Source organism: Lynx canadensis, chromosome C2 (genome assembly GCF_007474595.2).
Source record: "Lynx canadensis isolate LIC74 chromosome C2, mLynCan4.pri.v2, whole genome shotgun sequence".
Lineage (NCBI taxonomy): Eukaryota > Metazoa > Chordata > Mammalia > Carnivora > Felidae > Lynx > Lynx canadensis.
The window spans coordinates 4975940-4991389 of NC_044311.2; the positions used below are offsets into that span (position 1 = coordinate 4975940).

The 15450-nt window shown below is 51.3% G+C and overlaps 1 protein-coding gene across 1 annotated transcript in view; it reads right to left on the reverse strand.

Moving 5' to 3' along the window:
- Positions 1 to 2169: 2169 nt before the first annotated feature.
- The window catches only part of TRANK1 (tetratricopeptide repeat and ankyrin repeat containing 1), a 79499-nt gene continuing 66218 nt past the window's right edge, over positions 2170 to 15450 (reverse strand). The window contains 9 exon segments of the mRNA XM_032594639.1: positions 2170 to 3181; positions 4250 to 4348; positions 5431 to 7521; positions 7524 to 7544; positions 7547 to 7682; positions 7684 to 7886; positions 7889 to 7963; positions 7966 to 8477; positions 11460 to 11604. Of these exon segments, the coding sequence (XP_032450530.1) occupies positions 3081 to 3181; positions 4250 to 4348; positions 5431 to 7521; positions 7524 to 7544; positions 7547 to 7682; positions 7684 to 7886; positions 7889 to 7963; positions 7966 to 8477; positions 11460 to 11604 (3383 nt within the window). The 3' untranslated portion in view covers positions 2170 to 3080.

A 15450-nucleotide genomic window follows, 5' to 3' on the forward strand; every position in this document is an offset into this window, starting at 1 on the left:
AGAGCTGGATTTTTAAAAATAGTTTGGATTATATTTGCCGTCATAGGAAACAGTAAAGGTATTGTTAGAAATCGGGACGGAGGGATGCAGTGGACGAATACTTGTTCAAATAGACGGTCAGAGAAGAGCGCGCTTCACCCGCTCAGGTGTTTCGGTGAGAGTGTCATATGGCCCGTGCCCATGATAATCCGGTAAGAGAAGAGGCTCTTCTAGAAACCCGAGAGGCCGCGCAGATCTGCCTTGGTCCCGTGCTTCCCATCCTAGCTGAACCCCATCCCACTGGCATACACGTGCAGCCGGCTGTGAGGAAGAGGGACCCTCAGCGTCCTTCCTTCCCCCCGTCATTACAAGACTGGCCCTTTGTCCCCAGAGAGAATTTGAGGCGAACAAGGGCTCTCGGCTAAGAACAGTCAGGCCAAAGCATGTACATGTTGGTAGGAGCCATCCAGCCCCTTCCCTTCCCCCAACAATCCTCAAGGGCCCCAAACACCACCCTAAATGGTTAATGCTGACTGCAAAGAAGTGGGATCCACGTCTGAGGCAGTTAGGAAAACAGCTGATTGTTCGTGATGGGTTTTTGGAAGGTCATCTGTCCCTGAGAATCCACCCTCTTGACTGGGGAGGTAGACACTAGCTATGTCCACGCCTGTCCAGCAGCGAGGTACACAGTGGGGGGAAGGACCACAAAGCAAGCTGGGGGTGGGGGTGATCACGACAGAGCTCCAGCCTGGGGGAACCCCTGAGGCGGAAGAGAGTTAACACAGTAGGTCTGTTAGCTTTTGAAAGGCCTGCTTGGAAAGCTGCCCCTTGGCTGGCGTCTGGGAGCTTGAATTTCTGGAAGGTTCCTGCCGTCCTCAAAACCGATAACCGCACCTCACAGTGCTCACTGTTTGTACACCGTAGTTCATGCGGAACACCTGCTTTCCGTCTGAGACTCTGGGACTTTGCTGCGTGCTAGGCAGAAGACGCCTACGTGAGCAGCCCCTGTTAAAAACTCTGAGCACTGAGTCGCTAATAATTTTTGATCGGCAACAATTCACATGTGTTGTCACACTTGTCAGTGGGGGAATTAAGTGTATCCTGTGTGAGTTCACCGGGAGAGGACCCTCAGAGGCCTGCACTTGACATCCCCCTCGACTCCGCCCATGTGCCTTTTCCCTTTACAGATGGTGCTCCGTAGAGCTTTGGCTGAGCCCCGTGAGCCCTGCTAGCGTTCCCGAACATGAGAGTGCTCTTAGGGACCCCTTACACCTACCCCCTTCCCGGACTTCCAGGCAAGGCCTGGGACACCAAAGCCCCTGGACTGGGTGGGGCCTGAGGATTGAGGGCATCAGGGGAAATTGCTGACCATACTGCTGAATCCCATTCCTCTCTCCCCAGCCTCTGCACCCCTATGAGTCGAGGACCCCTATGAGTCGAGGAGGTAGATTCTCGGGAGTGGTTCTCTCCAGGGAGTTCTATGAGACAGCGTTGACCCAGAAGGTAGCAGGCTCATCTGGCCCAGTCATGAGCCTCCTGGACCTTGAGGCATAGGATCAGAGGACAGAGGACGCTTTGTTTCCGGAGACTCAGCTGTCCTGCTCATCCAACACAAGCAAATCCCGAGATCCCAGCACCAAGACCTGAGGGTGCTCGAACCCATGGCGAAAGCTACAGAGCCACCGGGCATCAGGGCGTGCACAAAGGGCTCTGAGACCATTCAACTCCCCTAAAGGGGAAACTGAGGCCCCACTGGGTTATGTAAATGAAGCTGCCACCCACATGATATGCATTTCTATCACTGCTGTTTCTCCACGTCACCGCCTCTGTCCCACAGCAGACCCCGAGCCCCCACGGACTCAAGTGCCACATCTAGGCACTCAGTGATCTGACCACCCCAGGTTACACGGCTCAGTGGGGTCAGGAGAAGATTTGACCCCGGGTCTCCTGCCTCCCGGGGCAATGTTCTTGTTGGGGGCAGTCCCAATAGGCAGCAGTGACAAAACTCCCACAGTCCACACCCTAAACGCTCAGGAGACACAGGCAAGCCCTCAAGACACCGCAACCAGCTGTGAGTCCCCGGATGTCTTCATTTCAGAAGGCGTCAACCAGCTGGCCAGAGAGAACCAGCCCCAGGATCCACCCCTTGACTGAGTGGAGACCGGAAATAAGTCAACGGACAGCGCCACGTAAGAGAAATGATTTCACTTTATAAAAATGTGATAATACGGCAAGATTTGATTTTTTTTTTCCGGCAAGTGAAATTTATAAAAACCACCCGGAATACAAATTAGAAACAAGGAAATAGAGTCATTTAGAAAGACAATAAAGAGAAAACGCTAAGCAGCAAAAGCAGCAGCAACACGGGGGGGAAGTTGGCTCTGCTGTGAGGACAGATCAGGGAAGGACTGTGAAAGCCGAGCTTTCACACAGGCTGAGCTGGGGGGGCAGGGCAGAGGGTGGGCAGGAAGTGTGAGCGGCACGAAGGCCTCCAGAATGGGACCATACGGATGGCCGCCGGCTCAGTGGGAGTTGGGGGTAAAGCAAGAGCCTCCTTCAACCAAGAAAGTGAGACACATAGGGCTACATACAAACACTTGTGGAGTGTCTGCACCATAGCCAAGGCAGAGTTAGGACCACCTCGGAGAGGCAGGCTGGGAATCCCCCACAACACCCCCCAGGCTTGCCTTCTAGGGCAAAGGTCCTGAGGCTCCCACCCATAGGACGCTGGGGAGTTCTTGACTACATTCTGAGGTAGTCTCACCGTCACTCGCACAGGTAGCTGGAAATGGTCACAAAAAATGGGGAGAAGGAGGGCAGAAAAGTTGCACGGAGACAAGAGGCCGTAACAGAAGGGCCCTTGCTGTAAGCAGGTTCGGAGATGAGCAGAGGGTGGCCTGGGGGTAAGGAGTGGCCAGCAGAGGGCCTACGTGGACCCTGGGCACAAGCAGCTCTTGTAACAAGAATAAAAATCAAAGGCATGGCTAGACTCCCCCTTTTAAGCTAATTTACATTCTTTTTCCCCCGTCCGCCCCAGCACTCGGAATTCTAAGTCAGGATGGAATGTTCTGAAGGCTTAGGAGGCAGCAGCTGAGCGGACATTAGTATTTTCTCGGCTTTCCACCTTTCCGCGAACGCCTTCGAGGACGGAGTTCACCAAAGTCCTCGGCTTCATTTTCGTAATCATCTTCCTGGACGATACCTGTTTCAAAAGCCAAAAAGAAACAAACACAACACTGGGAACAAAGCACAGAACGGTGATTTTTTTTTTTTCACACCACTGTAAAACAGAACGTGCTAATAAAACCTAATGTCTCTGTAATTGTTTTAAATTAAAGGGCAAAAAAAGCCTGGGTCAGGGCCAAAGGAAACACCCTTCTCTAGAGTTAAGTTCTTGTACAGGCTGGTGCCTCTGCCCTGATTTCAGAGACCCTTTAAATGGCAAAGAAATCGAACAAAAACCCAAATTCAACCACAAACTTGAGTTGGTATGCCAGTCATCTCCCTTTTGAAACAATCACAAAAATCATGGTCCTGGCAGGGAATATATTCTAAGGATATTTTTCCCCGACACAGATATTTGTGCCAAGTCCCTTTTAGTTTTCCCCAGCTCTGGGGTCTAGATTTCCCAGTAGCATCTGGATTAGGAGGACCCACAGAAGGGCAATCTGGGGCACATGAAATATACGGAATAAGAAAAAATTAGGTCTGGCCAAGAGGCCGTGGCAGTTGGGATGGGCAAGAGGGATGATACAGAATTTGGCAAGATCGTTCTGTCAGGAGAGAAACCTGACTCACTCCGTACAAGCCCTTAACCCTCTAGGAAGGGGCGTGTAAGTCTCCCAGTGATTTTGTTTTGCTCACAAATGCGTTGGCGTTATATCCCCAAGGCCAAAACAGCGCTGATACATACTAGGCCCTCAATAAATATTCGCGGACTTACATGAATGGTTGACAGAGACGACCCTGTTTGCCAAAAGACAGCTCTTCGGTACTTTGTCTACGCGTGGGAGTCACTATATTGAGCATGAGTAGTGACTGGGTGTCATCGATAGGAGCCCATGAGCGGCACAAGAGATTTGGGAAAAAGCAACTAACATGAGCCCTCGGTCAGAGGGGGGAGCTCAGATGTTACTCGACTCACTGGGGGAAGATGACCCTAGACAGCGAGTGGGCGTTATAGGTGACCCCACTTGGCGGTGACCTGGGAATCAGCGGAACCAAGAGCCACGAGACCCAGAGCATCACCCTGGGATGAAGGGCTCCTTACCTTCCTCATTTAAGTGGAGCTCTGCCTTCATCAGCCACGCCCGCGCATCCCTGACGGACGGGATCAGCATGTTGACCAAATGAGCCATCACCTCCTCTGCTACAGGAACCAAAGAACAAGGGCTCTGAGTGAAGGGGCTGCCGCAGGAACCAGAGCCAAAGCCCCTACCTCCCAAGGGCCGTCTGTGTGCTTCCTCTGAGGGGGACGACGGGATAAGGACCCACAGCCACCTTCTGCCACCTCAGACGTAAACCGCAATTAAATGCTAGCCTGACGCCATCACTGTGTGACGGGCAGAGACTGCCAACAGCAAACCTTTCAGGGAACCTCGTTCAGCATGTCATTAAACCCACAGCCGGCTGAGCATCGGACTTCGGCTCAGACCGTGATCCCGCAGTTCACGAGTTCGACCCCCGTGTGGGGCTCTGCGCTGACAGCTCAGAGCTCGGAGCCCGCTTTGGATTCTGTGTCTCCCTCTCTCTCTGCCATTCCCGGCTCATGCTCGGTCTCTGCCTCTGTCCCTCCCCAAAATAAATAAACATCAAAATGTCCTTAAACCTTACACTGGAGTGTCTGGATGACAGAATGAGTTTTAAACACGAAACTTCACTTGTTTGGTACATAACACGACTTGCACTCAGTGTTGCTAGGAAATAGCGAACAAGGAAGTTAGAGGAAATCTGATTCAAAGGCCACGTAAGAATTCTTACTGTTAAGGTCTCACGCCGGGTATGGTTTAAGAACCCTCCTAAAAAGGAAGAGACCAGCTATGCAGTCCCAGATCTTAGTCAAACGTTCAGAACAGAGTAGGTGCTCAAGAAATGGTCACTGGAGAACAGATCGGAAGCTTAAAGAGTTTCCTCGGGACGTTAAACGCCCTCCCTACGTCCTGGTCACAGAACTTGAAACGCCCTCCGGACGTCCTCGTCACAGAACTAGTGAGCAAGGCCCTCTCTTCTGTGTGGTGCCAGGGAAACCATCCCGACTCAAGGTAACCACACGTTTTCAGTGGGGTGGGGTGGTTCAAATAATGGGGGTTTGCCGTGATTTGAGAACACCCGCTCCTCACTTGTATTTCTGCCAACGCCAAGCCCTGTCATTCCCAGGACTTGATCTGACATGTGCTCTCAAAGCCTGGGTTCTGACACCCCCCCAGGCCCCAACTTCTGGGGACGCCTTACCGCCAGCCCAGGCCTTCCGCCTGTAGAGGTCCTCCACCGTATCCGAGACCTTCTTGATGTTCTCCTGGACCTTCCTCTGCAACATGTGGCTGTGCTCTTTGGAGCCCAGGTGACCGCGGACCCACACACTCTGCTCAATGTCCTGCACCAGCAGCTTGCCTTCATCGATGGCCGGGTCCACCTTCTCATGGAAAAATTCGAAGTACCTCTGGTAGGCCACCTGCTGCCTCTGATGGCTTTCCAGGCGGATGTGCTGCTCGTAAGACTCGCTGTTCTTCTCCGGACCCTCCTCGTCTCCCGGCTCGGCCACGGGAGGGGCCACGGCCTCCGCAGCAGCTCCTTCAAGTGACTTCCCGGGGCCGAAATAGTTGTCAGGACCTCGGCTGAACTTCACCCCACACAGGTCACACTGGGTCCTGTCGATGTCGGCCTTCTTAAAGTTCCCGGCCCCCGGCTCCCTGGTCTCCTCTCGGAAGCACTCCGCCTGGGTGCTCACCCTTCTCCTCCAGCTGATGCACAAGGACACGACCAGGCACACCCTCCTCAACTTGCGCCGGACGGAAGCCTTCCGCTGCTTCCGGGAAAGAATGGCAGCGAGGACGGGGTCTCGGTCTTCTGACGCCAGCTCGTCCGTCTCGTCCTGACCGATCTCACACTCGGGTTCAGCAAAGTAGTCCGCGGGCTCCACACTGGGCAGGCGGCTCAGTTTCACCTCCTCGTGGTAGAGGCCGCGGACCACGGGCCCTTTGGCGTGCGCGCTGTCCCACCGCCAGCAGCAGTCCATCAGGTACTCTTCGTCCCGCTCGAAGAGCAGGTCCCGCAGCGCCTCAGCCACCGACTTCACGTTGCCCGCCATCAACACCCGCTTCGCCGCTTTCAGGAGCCTCTCGGGCACCCGGTCGGGGCAGTCCCTACTCATCAGCTGCAGCCTCGTCTGGATCTCCTGGAAGTGGCGGCACAGGAGAGGCTTGCAGTACGGCTGTAGAACCTCCTCGGCGTTGACCAGCATCACCAAGCACAGCACCAGGGTCCGCTCTGCCTCCCCGGACACCACACAGTCTATCTCACCGAAGGCGTCGAGCAGGACGTTGAAGTTCCCATTCTCTTGGCCACAGAGCACCTTGACGAGGTAGGAGAGGTGGAACCGGAAATCCTGAATGGCTCTGGCCACGTCCTTAGGCTTGTATTCCTGAACGATGGAGAACACGTCCCCGAGCTCCCTGTCCTTCTTGCTGACCAGGAACTCCCAGTAGTGCAAGAGCGCGATGTAGCTCTTGGGGAGGCGGAGGATGGCGTTCTTCCGCAGGCGGGCCAGGACCACCCCGCAGTGGACGAACTGGAGCTCCAACAGGGCCACCGTGTTTCCAATGCTGGGGATGAGCGGTTCCTTGCACCTCTTGACGAGGACGTTCATGAAACGGAAAAAGAGCCTCTTGTAGTCTTCTGGGTTCCTGTACGCGTAGAACTGGTCGATGCAATTCTCCAGCAGCCGGATGAAGCACAGGTGGGTCTTCTCGGCACCGTCATCGTCCTTGTTGGGCGCCAACATGCCGAATTTTCCTTCTATTCCCTTCACCTTGCCGCCCCTCCCCCTGCCCCTTTCCTCCTTTTCAGCCTCTAGAGCTTTGAGTTCCCTGTTGTAGTTGTCCTCCTCCTGACGGAGCAGCTTTTCGAACTCCTCCGGATAGTTGGAGGAGACCAGGAACGCCTGCATGGCGTTCAGCCACAGGTCTGTAGACTCCCGGCGGCTTCGTGCCCTCTCGTTTTGAAACAGAAGACGGACGTACTCTTTCAGAGCTGCCCTGTACGACCGAAAGGATTTGTAGTTCGGTTTGAGGATCTCTTTGCAGGCCGTGGGGTTTTCGGACAACACTCTCTGGTGGAAATGCTTAGGGAAGAGGACGTTCAGGAAGGATTTGCAAAGGCCGTACATATAGCCAGACGAAACGTAATCCATTTCTTCGAGTTCCTCTGCTAAGATTTTAGGGAATACTTTCTTGGCTTCCAAAAGCAACCCGCTGATTGCCACCAAGTGTATCTTTGACTGAACCAAACACTTGGCCTCACAGCGCCGCAAGGGCCTGTGGAATCTTTACAGTTTTCGACCTCACATTCAGGCCCACGATAAACCTCATGCAGACGCCTGCGTAGGTCTTCCCCAGCAGGCTCTGCGTGATCTGACGCAGCCTGCTCAAAAGGTGTTTGTTGAGGGCCAATTTCACCTGGTCGGTCATTACCAAGAAACAGTCCTTTTGTTTTCTTCTCTCTCAGGTTCACATCCAGGTCAAGAATGATTCTTGATATGGGTCCAGGGTCGTTCTGAGCTACCTGGCAATACTTGGCATCCACCTGAGAAATCCCAAAAAACTCGAAGCAAGACTTGACCATCTCCTTCTCGGCATTGTTGGTCACTCTTTTGAGGGCCCTGACCAGATTGAGGAGGACTTCCAAGCCCCCGGAGCCAGGGCCAGGACCTTCTCAGGCTCGACCTCACACTGGCTGGCAGCTTCGTAGAGTGCCTCCACCACTCCGCCGAGTGATTGAGTGTGTCAAACTTGAAGAAGGCGTCCTTGAGCTTTTGAAAGTCTCTCAGGATTACCCCCTGAAGGAACTGGGCCTCGGCAATGCCGGCCAACTGGTTGGTTTCATAGCAGAGGTCAAGAGCTTCTCTCAGAATGGCCTTGGTATGTTCCACGTCCGCATCCCTGGCCACATTGAGGCGGGCAGCCCCCAGCAGACATGAGGCCTGGAAGTCCTTGTCGGCAGTCAGCTGGGCAGCCTCCAACAGGCAGCCATGTTGCTTCATCAGCAAGGCGGCCTCTTCTCTCCGACCCTCCCCGTTCAGCAGGTCTGCAGCTTCCGCTAGCCGTCTGCGAGACTTCAGGAACACCAGCTGGTCTTCTATGTCCAGCTTCGAGAGGACCGCCATCATCTCCTTGATCTTGTTTGCATTCAGGTACTTTGCTGCGGCTTCCAGGTAAAACTGACCGGCAGAATAAGACAGCTTGGATATGGGAAGGGTCTTGGCCTTCAGCATTTCTTCGTACCTGCAATGACAGACGACCCAAATGTCAGCTCATTACCACCCAGGAGAAAATCTCCTCCAAAATACAGCACAGAGCAAGTCAGACACAAGTCCCACCCACGTGTAGATCTAAATTACAAAACAGGGCCTAAACTTATCCGGCATCTTTACGAGTGGTTCATTTCGCGGGGGTAAAATGAATTCTTCATTCTCCAAAGGAACGAAGCTTTCATATGTTCAATTGATGAAATGTTACGGCGTGACGACCTAAGCAAATGGAAGTTAGGTTTGAAAGTCAGCCTGAGAATTTAAAGAAAGAACAGTAACTAAAATTTTGAGAAGAAAACTAAGTAGGTAAATGAAAGTCAATCTGAAGGGCAACGATTATGCATAACCAAAATTATCCCTGTAGAATAAAAGAAACCCTTAAATTTTCATAAAAGCACGATCCTCATTTTGGGCCGACAACCCCACTGAGTTGGAGACAGGACTAAGGAGAAAGGGTGAAGACAGAGCATGACACGCCAGCGTGACATTAACGACATCAGTCTTCCTCTCATCACCCAACCTCTGATTTTTCTCTTCTGCCAGGTACGAGCGTGGTTGATAAGAGTGAGATTAACGAAGCTCCGAATGCTCCCCTTTACTCTGCTGGTCAAAGTCAGTACCTCCCACGCTACCAATTTTCAAGGCACTGGAACAATCCAATAAAACATGTGTGCTTCTGAACCCTGATAGGACAAAACCCGTCTCCTCACAACCAGAGAAGTGCCCAGGCTCCTTATGATGGCTCAGAGTTATCCTACAAACATCTGCTTTCCTAGCTTTCCTCTTCTACGAGAGGTCTCCCATGAAAGGTTGTAAATAAAAATGAAGAAAAGGAGTATACTTCACATGTGAGCTTCGGCTAATGGAGTAGTGAGTACTTTCAGCAAGTGTAAAGACTCCCCGGGTATTTCCTTTGCAAATCTACAAGGTCCACAATGTATTTTGGGTCATGCCAGTTAGCCACTGAATTCTACACTCAACATGCACGGTGCTCAAAGGACACTCGGACAGATCTAACGTGAGTTTCCAGTCAATACTCAGATTACACTTAGATCTCAACTCAACACATAGGAACTCTCAGCTGTATACCTCAATCAAGCTTAAAAAGAATAATGAGAGAAAAATATGTTTCTGGGGAAAATCTGTGACGATTCAACGCTCTGCTGAAAACCTGAGAGCAGAAGTTTAAGTAACTAATTAAAACTTTAAAAAAACAACAACCTCTCAGTCAGTTTTGTCATATGACTTCACAAGGGAACTGGTCTGGTCAATTACTCATATCACGACTGCATAGCACCCTGGTAACTATGTGCCCAACAAATGTCACAGGTGGCACCCTTTTATGGAGTGATAGTTTGTGTCCCCTGAAATTCATACATTCGAGCCCGATCCCCAGTGTGGTTGGATTTCGAGATGGGATCTCTAAAGGAAGTAGACTACGGTTAAATGAGGTCACAAAGGTGGAGTCCTGATCCAACAGGATTAGTGTCCTTATAAGAAGACACCAGAGAATGACCTGTCTTTTGCAGTCTCTCTCCATGTGGAAGTGCCAGGGAAAGGCCACCTGAGGACACAGTGAGAAGGTAGCCATCTGTAAGCCAGGGAAAGAGCTCTCAGCAATAGCCCAACCGGCGGAGCCTTGATCTTGGACTTCTAGCCTCCAAAACTAGGAGAAAATAAATTTCTGTTGTTTAAGCCCCTCAATCCATGGCATTTCGTTCTGGTTGCCTAAACGGACTACTACATACCCATTGCGTATATCATAAACGTAAGGATACCAAAGACCCTCACGAAGGAATATGCTCACTTTACCAGCCATGGCACAGAACACCTACTTTTCCATTTCCAAAGCTAAAACTCGAGGTACTGGGCACCTTTATCGAGGTGCTGGTTACACAAGTAGATCTATTTTGTGAGAATTAGGTGCACCTTTTTGACTATATATTATACTTTAACAAAAGCTAACTTCCCAAAAACCTGAAGTTTGAACACCTGGGTCCGTTATGTTCATTTTGTCACATGCAGAATTTGGTAGAAAGCAAGGAAAATGTAGAACCAACCCACACCCTGCTTCTCCAGGAGCTGAGAGTACACTCAAACAGAAACACAGAATAGCAGTCTCTGTCATTCCAGCTGCCCCATACCACCAAGAAGATCTCTTCGGGGCACCAGTAACATGCCGTTTCTGTATTCCTTGTCAACCATTAGCCCTGCCCATCTCGACATCATCTTTGGAATATGAGCTAGATAAAGGCTCGAGAAGGCCTCCAGTGGGTCATGTATGAAGCTTATGAGGGTATGTGAACATACATTTCCTACACATATGTATGACCGCATGGCTGAGGGTCTGCCCATAGATCACGGTGAAGCAAAGGCCTGACTGCCCACTAGTGCACTTACCTTCATCCGTCCATTCAGCGAAATTGCTACCCTCAGCAGTAAGGGTAGAGGACAGAACCATCATTAAGCACAAAATTGCCATGTGTCTTATATACACGCTTGTAACAAACCCTTCATCATCTTCTGCCTCTTCTCATGACACTGTGTCAAAGCTTATAAAGAGAGTAGAATACATTAAATGTGAATATATTAAGAGCGTGTATGTTAAAGGCACTGGAATGGCTGCCGATGAGAGAGTGGGAACGGAGACCGGCCATGACGAGGAAGAGGATGAGCAACTAAAACCAGTGGTGACTCTGCTGGGAACTGGAGATTATATTCCACTCTTTTTTCCTCCCGCACTTCCCATTCAGCTCCTCGGTTAATCCTTTAGGCTTGGTTCTTGCTTTCAAGGAGCTCTTGACCCAGCACCGAGGCCACCACTCAAGTGGAAGGAGGGCGACACGGGCAGGCCGCTTCAGAAGAGCAGAATAACACCCTCCAAGGCAGGCTGCCCCCAGACAGCAGCAGGAGGGAGGGAGCGGGGTGGGGGAAGGGAGAGAATAAAACCACCTACTTTTCGGCTGCGATAGCAGCTTCTTCAAAAAGCTCCTGTTCGCAGTACATTTTGAGTGCTAGATCGAATTCCTGGATCTGCTCAAAGCATCTGAAAGCATCTTTGTAGCACTGGCTTCGCTTATAGAAATAGGCCGCATCTTTATCTAGGACAGAGTAAAATACACTCTTAGAGTATTCATAGCATAACTTTGATCTTAAAAATAGCCAATACCACGAACAATATGTCTGCTATTTGTTAGGACCCAGTGAAAAATGCTAAGACATAGGCGATATTAGGAAAACTATTTCCTTATATAAAATTACATAAAAATTATATATAAAATGCAATACATATTGTATTATACATATTATATATTGTATAGAATTATTTATAGAGAGAAAAATAAAGTTATATCCCAACCTCACACCATATACAAAATTAACCTTCAGATAGGATAAAGACCTAAATGTGAAAGCTATTGGACGAAAAACGTAGGAGAATATCTTTGTGACCTTGAGGTTAAAGAAAGTCTTCAATAAACCCAAAACACATAAACTTCCTTTGATGGAATCAAAACTGCTGAATAAGGGTATGTGAAATAAAGTTAACAGAGAGAGGGCAAACATGAACATCTAGACCAGCGCCATCAAATAGACCTTGCAGTGAAGATGGAAATATTCTACAGCTATGCTAGCCAATATGGTAGCCACTAAGCACGTGTGAAGAGTGAGCACATGGAATGTGGGTAGCGTAACTGAGGAACTGAATTTTTCATTTCATTCCATTTCCATTCATTTTAACTTTAATTTCCACATGTGGCCAATGGCTATCATATTTGACCAGACAGATCTAGAACATAAAATGGATTCTTTCGACCACAAGAAAAGATTTTCCTGAAATCACAACAGAAAACTAGGCAAAGGATACAAACAGGCAGGTCACAGTGGGGGAAACTTGAATGACTAACAAATCATGAAGATGCTCCAGCTCACTGATAGAGAAACGTCAATTAAAACCACAGTGAGATACATCCATGAAATTGGCAAAAATTAGAAAACCAGAGCCCACTGATGTGGTCAAGAACATGGGGCGCGTGGAACCGTCCTGCACAGAGTGGTACGGCTGTTCTAGAAAGCAAAGTAGCTTCCACTTTCGCTTAGTGAAATTAAGTATATGCATACCCTAGGGCCAGCAAGCCTATTTCCAGCAGTACCCAGGACTGGCAGGAGACGTGCTGTGCCACATAGTACTGTGTGTGGCAGCCGGGAGTTGGTGGCAACTTGGACGTTCACCGATAGGGAAACGGAAAAGTCAATACAGTGGATGCCCATTCTGGAATACTATCAGGGGTCCAAACCTGGCCAGACCTCGACACTATAGCAGGGGGTGGAAAGAGTAAAAACCAGAACAACATGCTATTTACAAAAGCTCAAACATACATGTATAGAAAATACTAGAATTTGTTATTCAGTTAGGCATGCGTATGGGGAATGACAACGTTAAATTCACTGGAATGGCTGCCAGTGACGAGAGAATGGGACCGGAGACTGGCCATGAAGAGGAAGGGATGAACAAACAAAAACCACAGTGGGTTTGCGCGAACAGAAGATTAGATCCGCTCTTCCCCCACACTTCCATCCAGGCCCTTTGGTTAATCCTTTGTGCTTGGCTCTCGCCAACGTTTCCGCAATTCCCCTTCCCGCACCCCACCACCATCATGGCAACCAAATCACATCCACTGGCCCGTCTGCTTCTACTCTTGTTGCCTACAGACCCCCCGCAGAGCCTCCAAACAACGAGCTCCATGTGGCTCCTGCCATCAGAACCTTCCACTGGCTCCCTGTCACACCGTCAACAAAATCCAGTCCCTACCACGGACTTGGAGGCCCTACGTGACTTGCTCCTGCCGCCCTCTCTTGCTCATTTTACCACTTCTACCCACTCACTCTGCGCTGGCCCAACCAGCTTGCTTGCTGTTCTTCAAGCTCGCCCACACGCTCACACCTCGGGGCTGTTGCCTGCAAGGACGCTTGGCCCACGATGCCCTCCAGGCGTTCGCCACCGTCTCTGCTCACAAGACAGCTCCCTGCCCGCCCCTGCCCAAAAAACAGCAACACCTGACACCCCTCTCCCCTCACCCAGCCTCATCACCACTGGCATCTTCTATGCTACTGGCTTGTCCGCCGTCCCTCTCCCACACTAGGAACGGAAGCTATGTCAAGGCAGAGGCCCCTGTATTGTCGCCTACCGGCCACCGAGCACCCACAGTGCCCGGCACACAGCCCGGCCCATCTGTTTGTTGAATAGTTCATTTCATAATTCTACTTACTGCTCCTGAGGTCCAAAGAGAAAACAAAACCAAAATGAAATAAGAACAAAATATATTCCAGTCCCTCCAGGAAATGTTAGTTGGCTTTTATTTATCTAGACCATCTACACCAAGTGCCAAAATTCAAAGAAGATTCAGGTATGAGGGGCTCCTGGATGGCTCAGTCAGTGAAGCATCCAACCTTGGCTCAGGTCATGATCTCACGGTTTGTGGGTTCTGCATCGGGCTCTGTGCTGACAGCTCGGAGCCTGAAGCCTGCCTCCGATTCTGTGTCTCCCCCCTCTCTCTCTGCCCCTCCCCTACCTGCACTCTGTCTCTCTCTCTCAGGAAATTACTAAACATAAAAAACAAGGAAAGATTCAGGTGTGAGGGTTCTTCTAAGTCCCGAGACCTCATAGAGCCGGAGCATCTAGACCCATCTCGGCCACATGAATAAAACCCCATAAACCGATTACCTACCACCCCACCTCTTCTTCCCTGACAGTGCTGATTACTCTGAAGGAAAACCCCCCAGTGTGAAGGCAGGCCCTGCCAGGTGCCAAGCGTGTGCCCAACCGGAAGAGAGAGCAGAGGGCTGGTTCTACGCAGCAGCTCCCCTCCTCCACCAGCTCTGCTCCCTGAGCGGAGGGCTCCCACCCGCCGTCCAGAGCAGGGGCGTTGAGAGGTTTCCGAGGGAGCCCATGTCGCTCTCAGGAAAGAGGCAAGAAACGGATGAGGCAGAGGAATCCCTGCAAACGGTCTTGCATCCCAGGGTCCCCTCAAAAACACTTCTTGGCAGGGGCGACACACATTTAGGGGCTGGGAACAGGGGGCAATGTGGTCTAAGGATACTGACGAGGCTGCTGCCTAGCTGGTCAACGTGAAATCGTGCGGTTAGTGTAGCAGGATGACCACGTGAGGTCTGAGGCTGGCTGAGGGCTGCACACCCTTCCAGGGAGGGGGCTGGGACCAGACCCTTCCCTGGCTGGGACTTGGAGCTGCTGGAATGTACTGGGGAGAGGAAGCAGACGAGGCTGCCACCGGTGGCCAAACCCGCGGAAGGGGAGCAGGGTGGCCTCCACACGCTGAAGGTGCCGAAGTCCCGGAGGAGGGAGCACAGGCTGTACTTATGGCCTCCTGGCCCCTGAGCCCCCTACTCTCAGAGGAAGAGCTCTCCAGGCTGGGGGTGGGGGTGGGGCGGTGGGCAAAGTGAGTCCATAAGGAAGAGGTCTCCGACTCAGTCAAGGCGGGCACCGCTGGGCAAAAACGGGAAGCAAAGGCTGAGGCTGTTCCCTGTAGTTGTCAGCGAGTAGGTCCAAGGTGGCGACACAGGACATTGAGGATTTGGTAGCTAAGGAACGTGGACAGGTTAGAAGCTACGCCAGTTCCCGGAATCTTAGGACCCAAACTCCCACCCAGAAGGGAATCCCTATCCCATCCCCGTCTCCCACACCCTAATCAATGTGGGGCCGGGCAGGCAGCACCGTGAGGGCCTCATGTTCTTTACACTGACTTGGGGGTCACACTTCAAAGTCCCCAGCAGGTGCCGCTCCCGCCCCACCCAACGCCCGGGATGCTCTGCACATCCAGGAGCTACTAGGTTTCACGGGGAGACGAGAGGCGTGGAAACCCACTTTCCTGCTGGAAAGCCTTTTACATGGGGGAATACCGCAGCCCGAGCTGGGCATTCTAGAGCAAAGC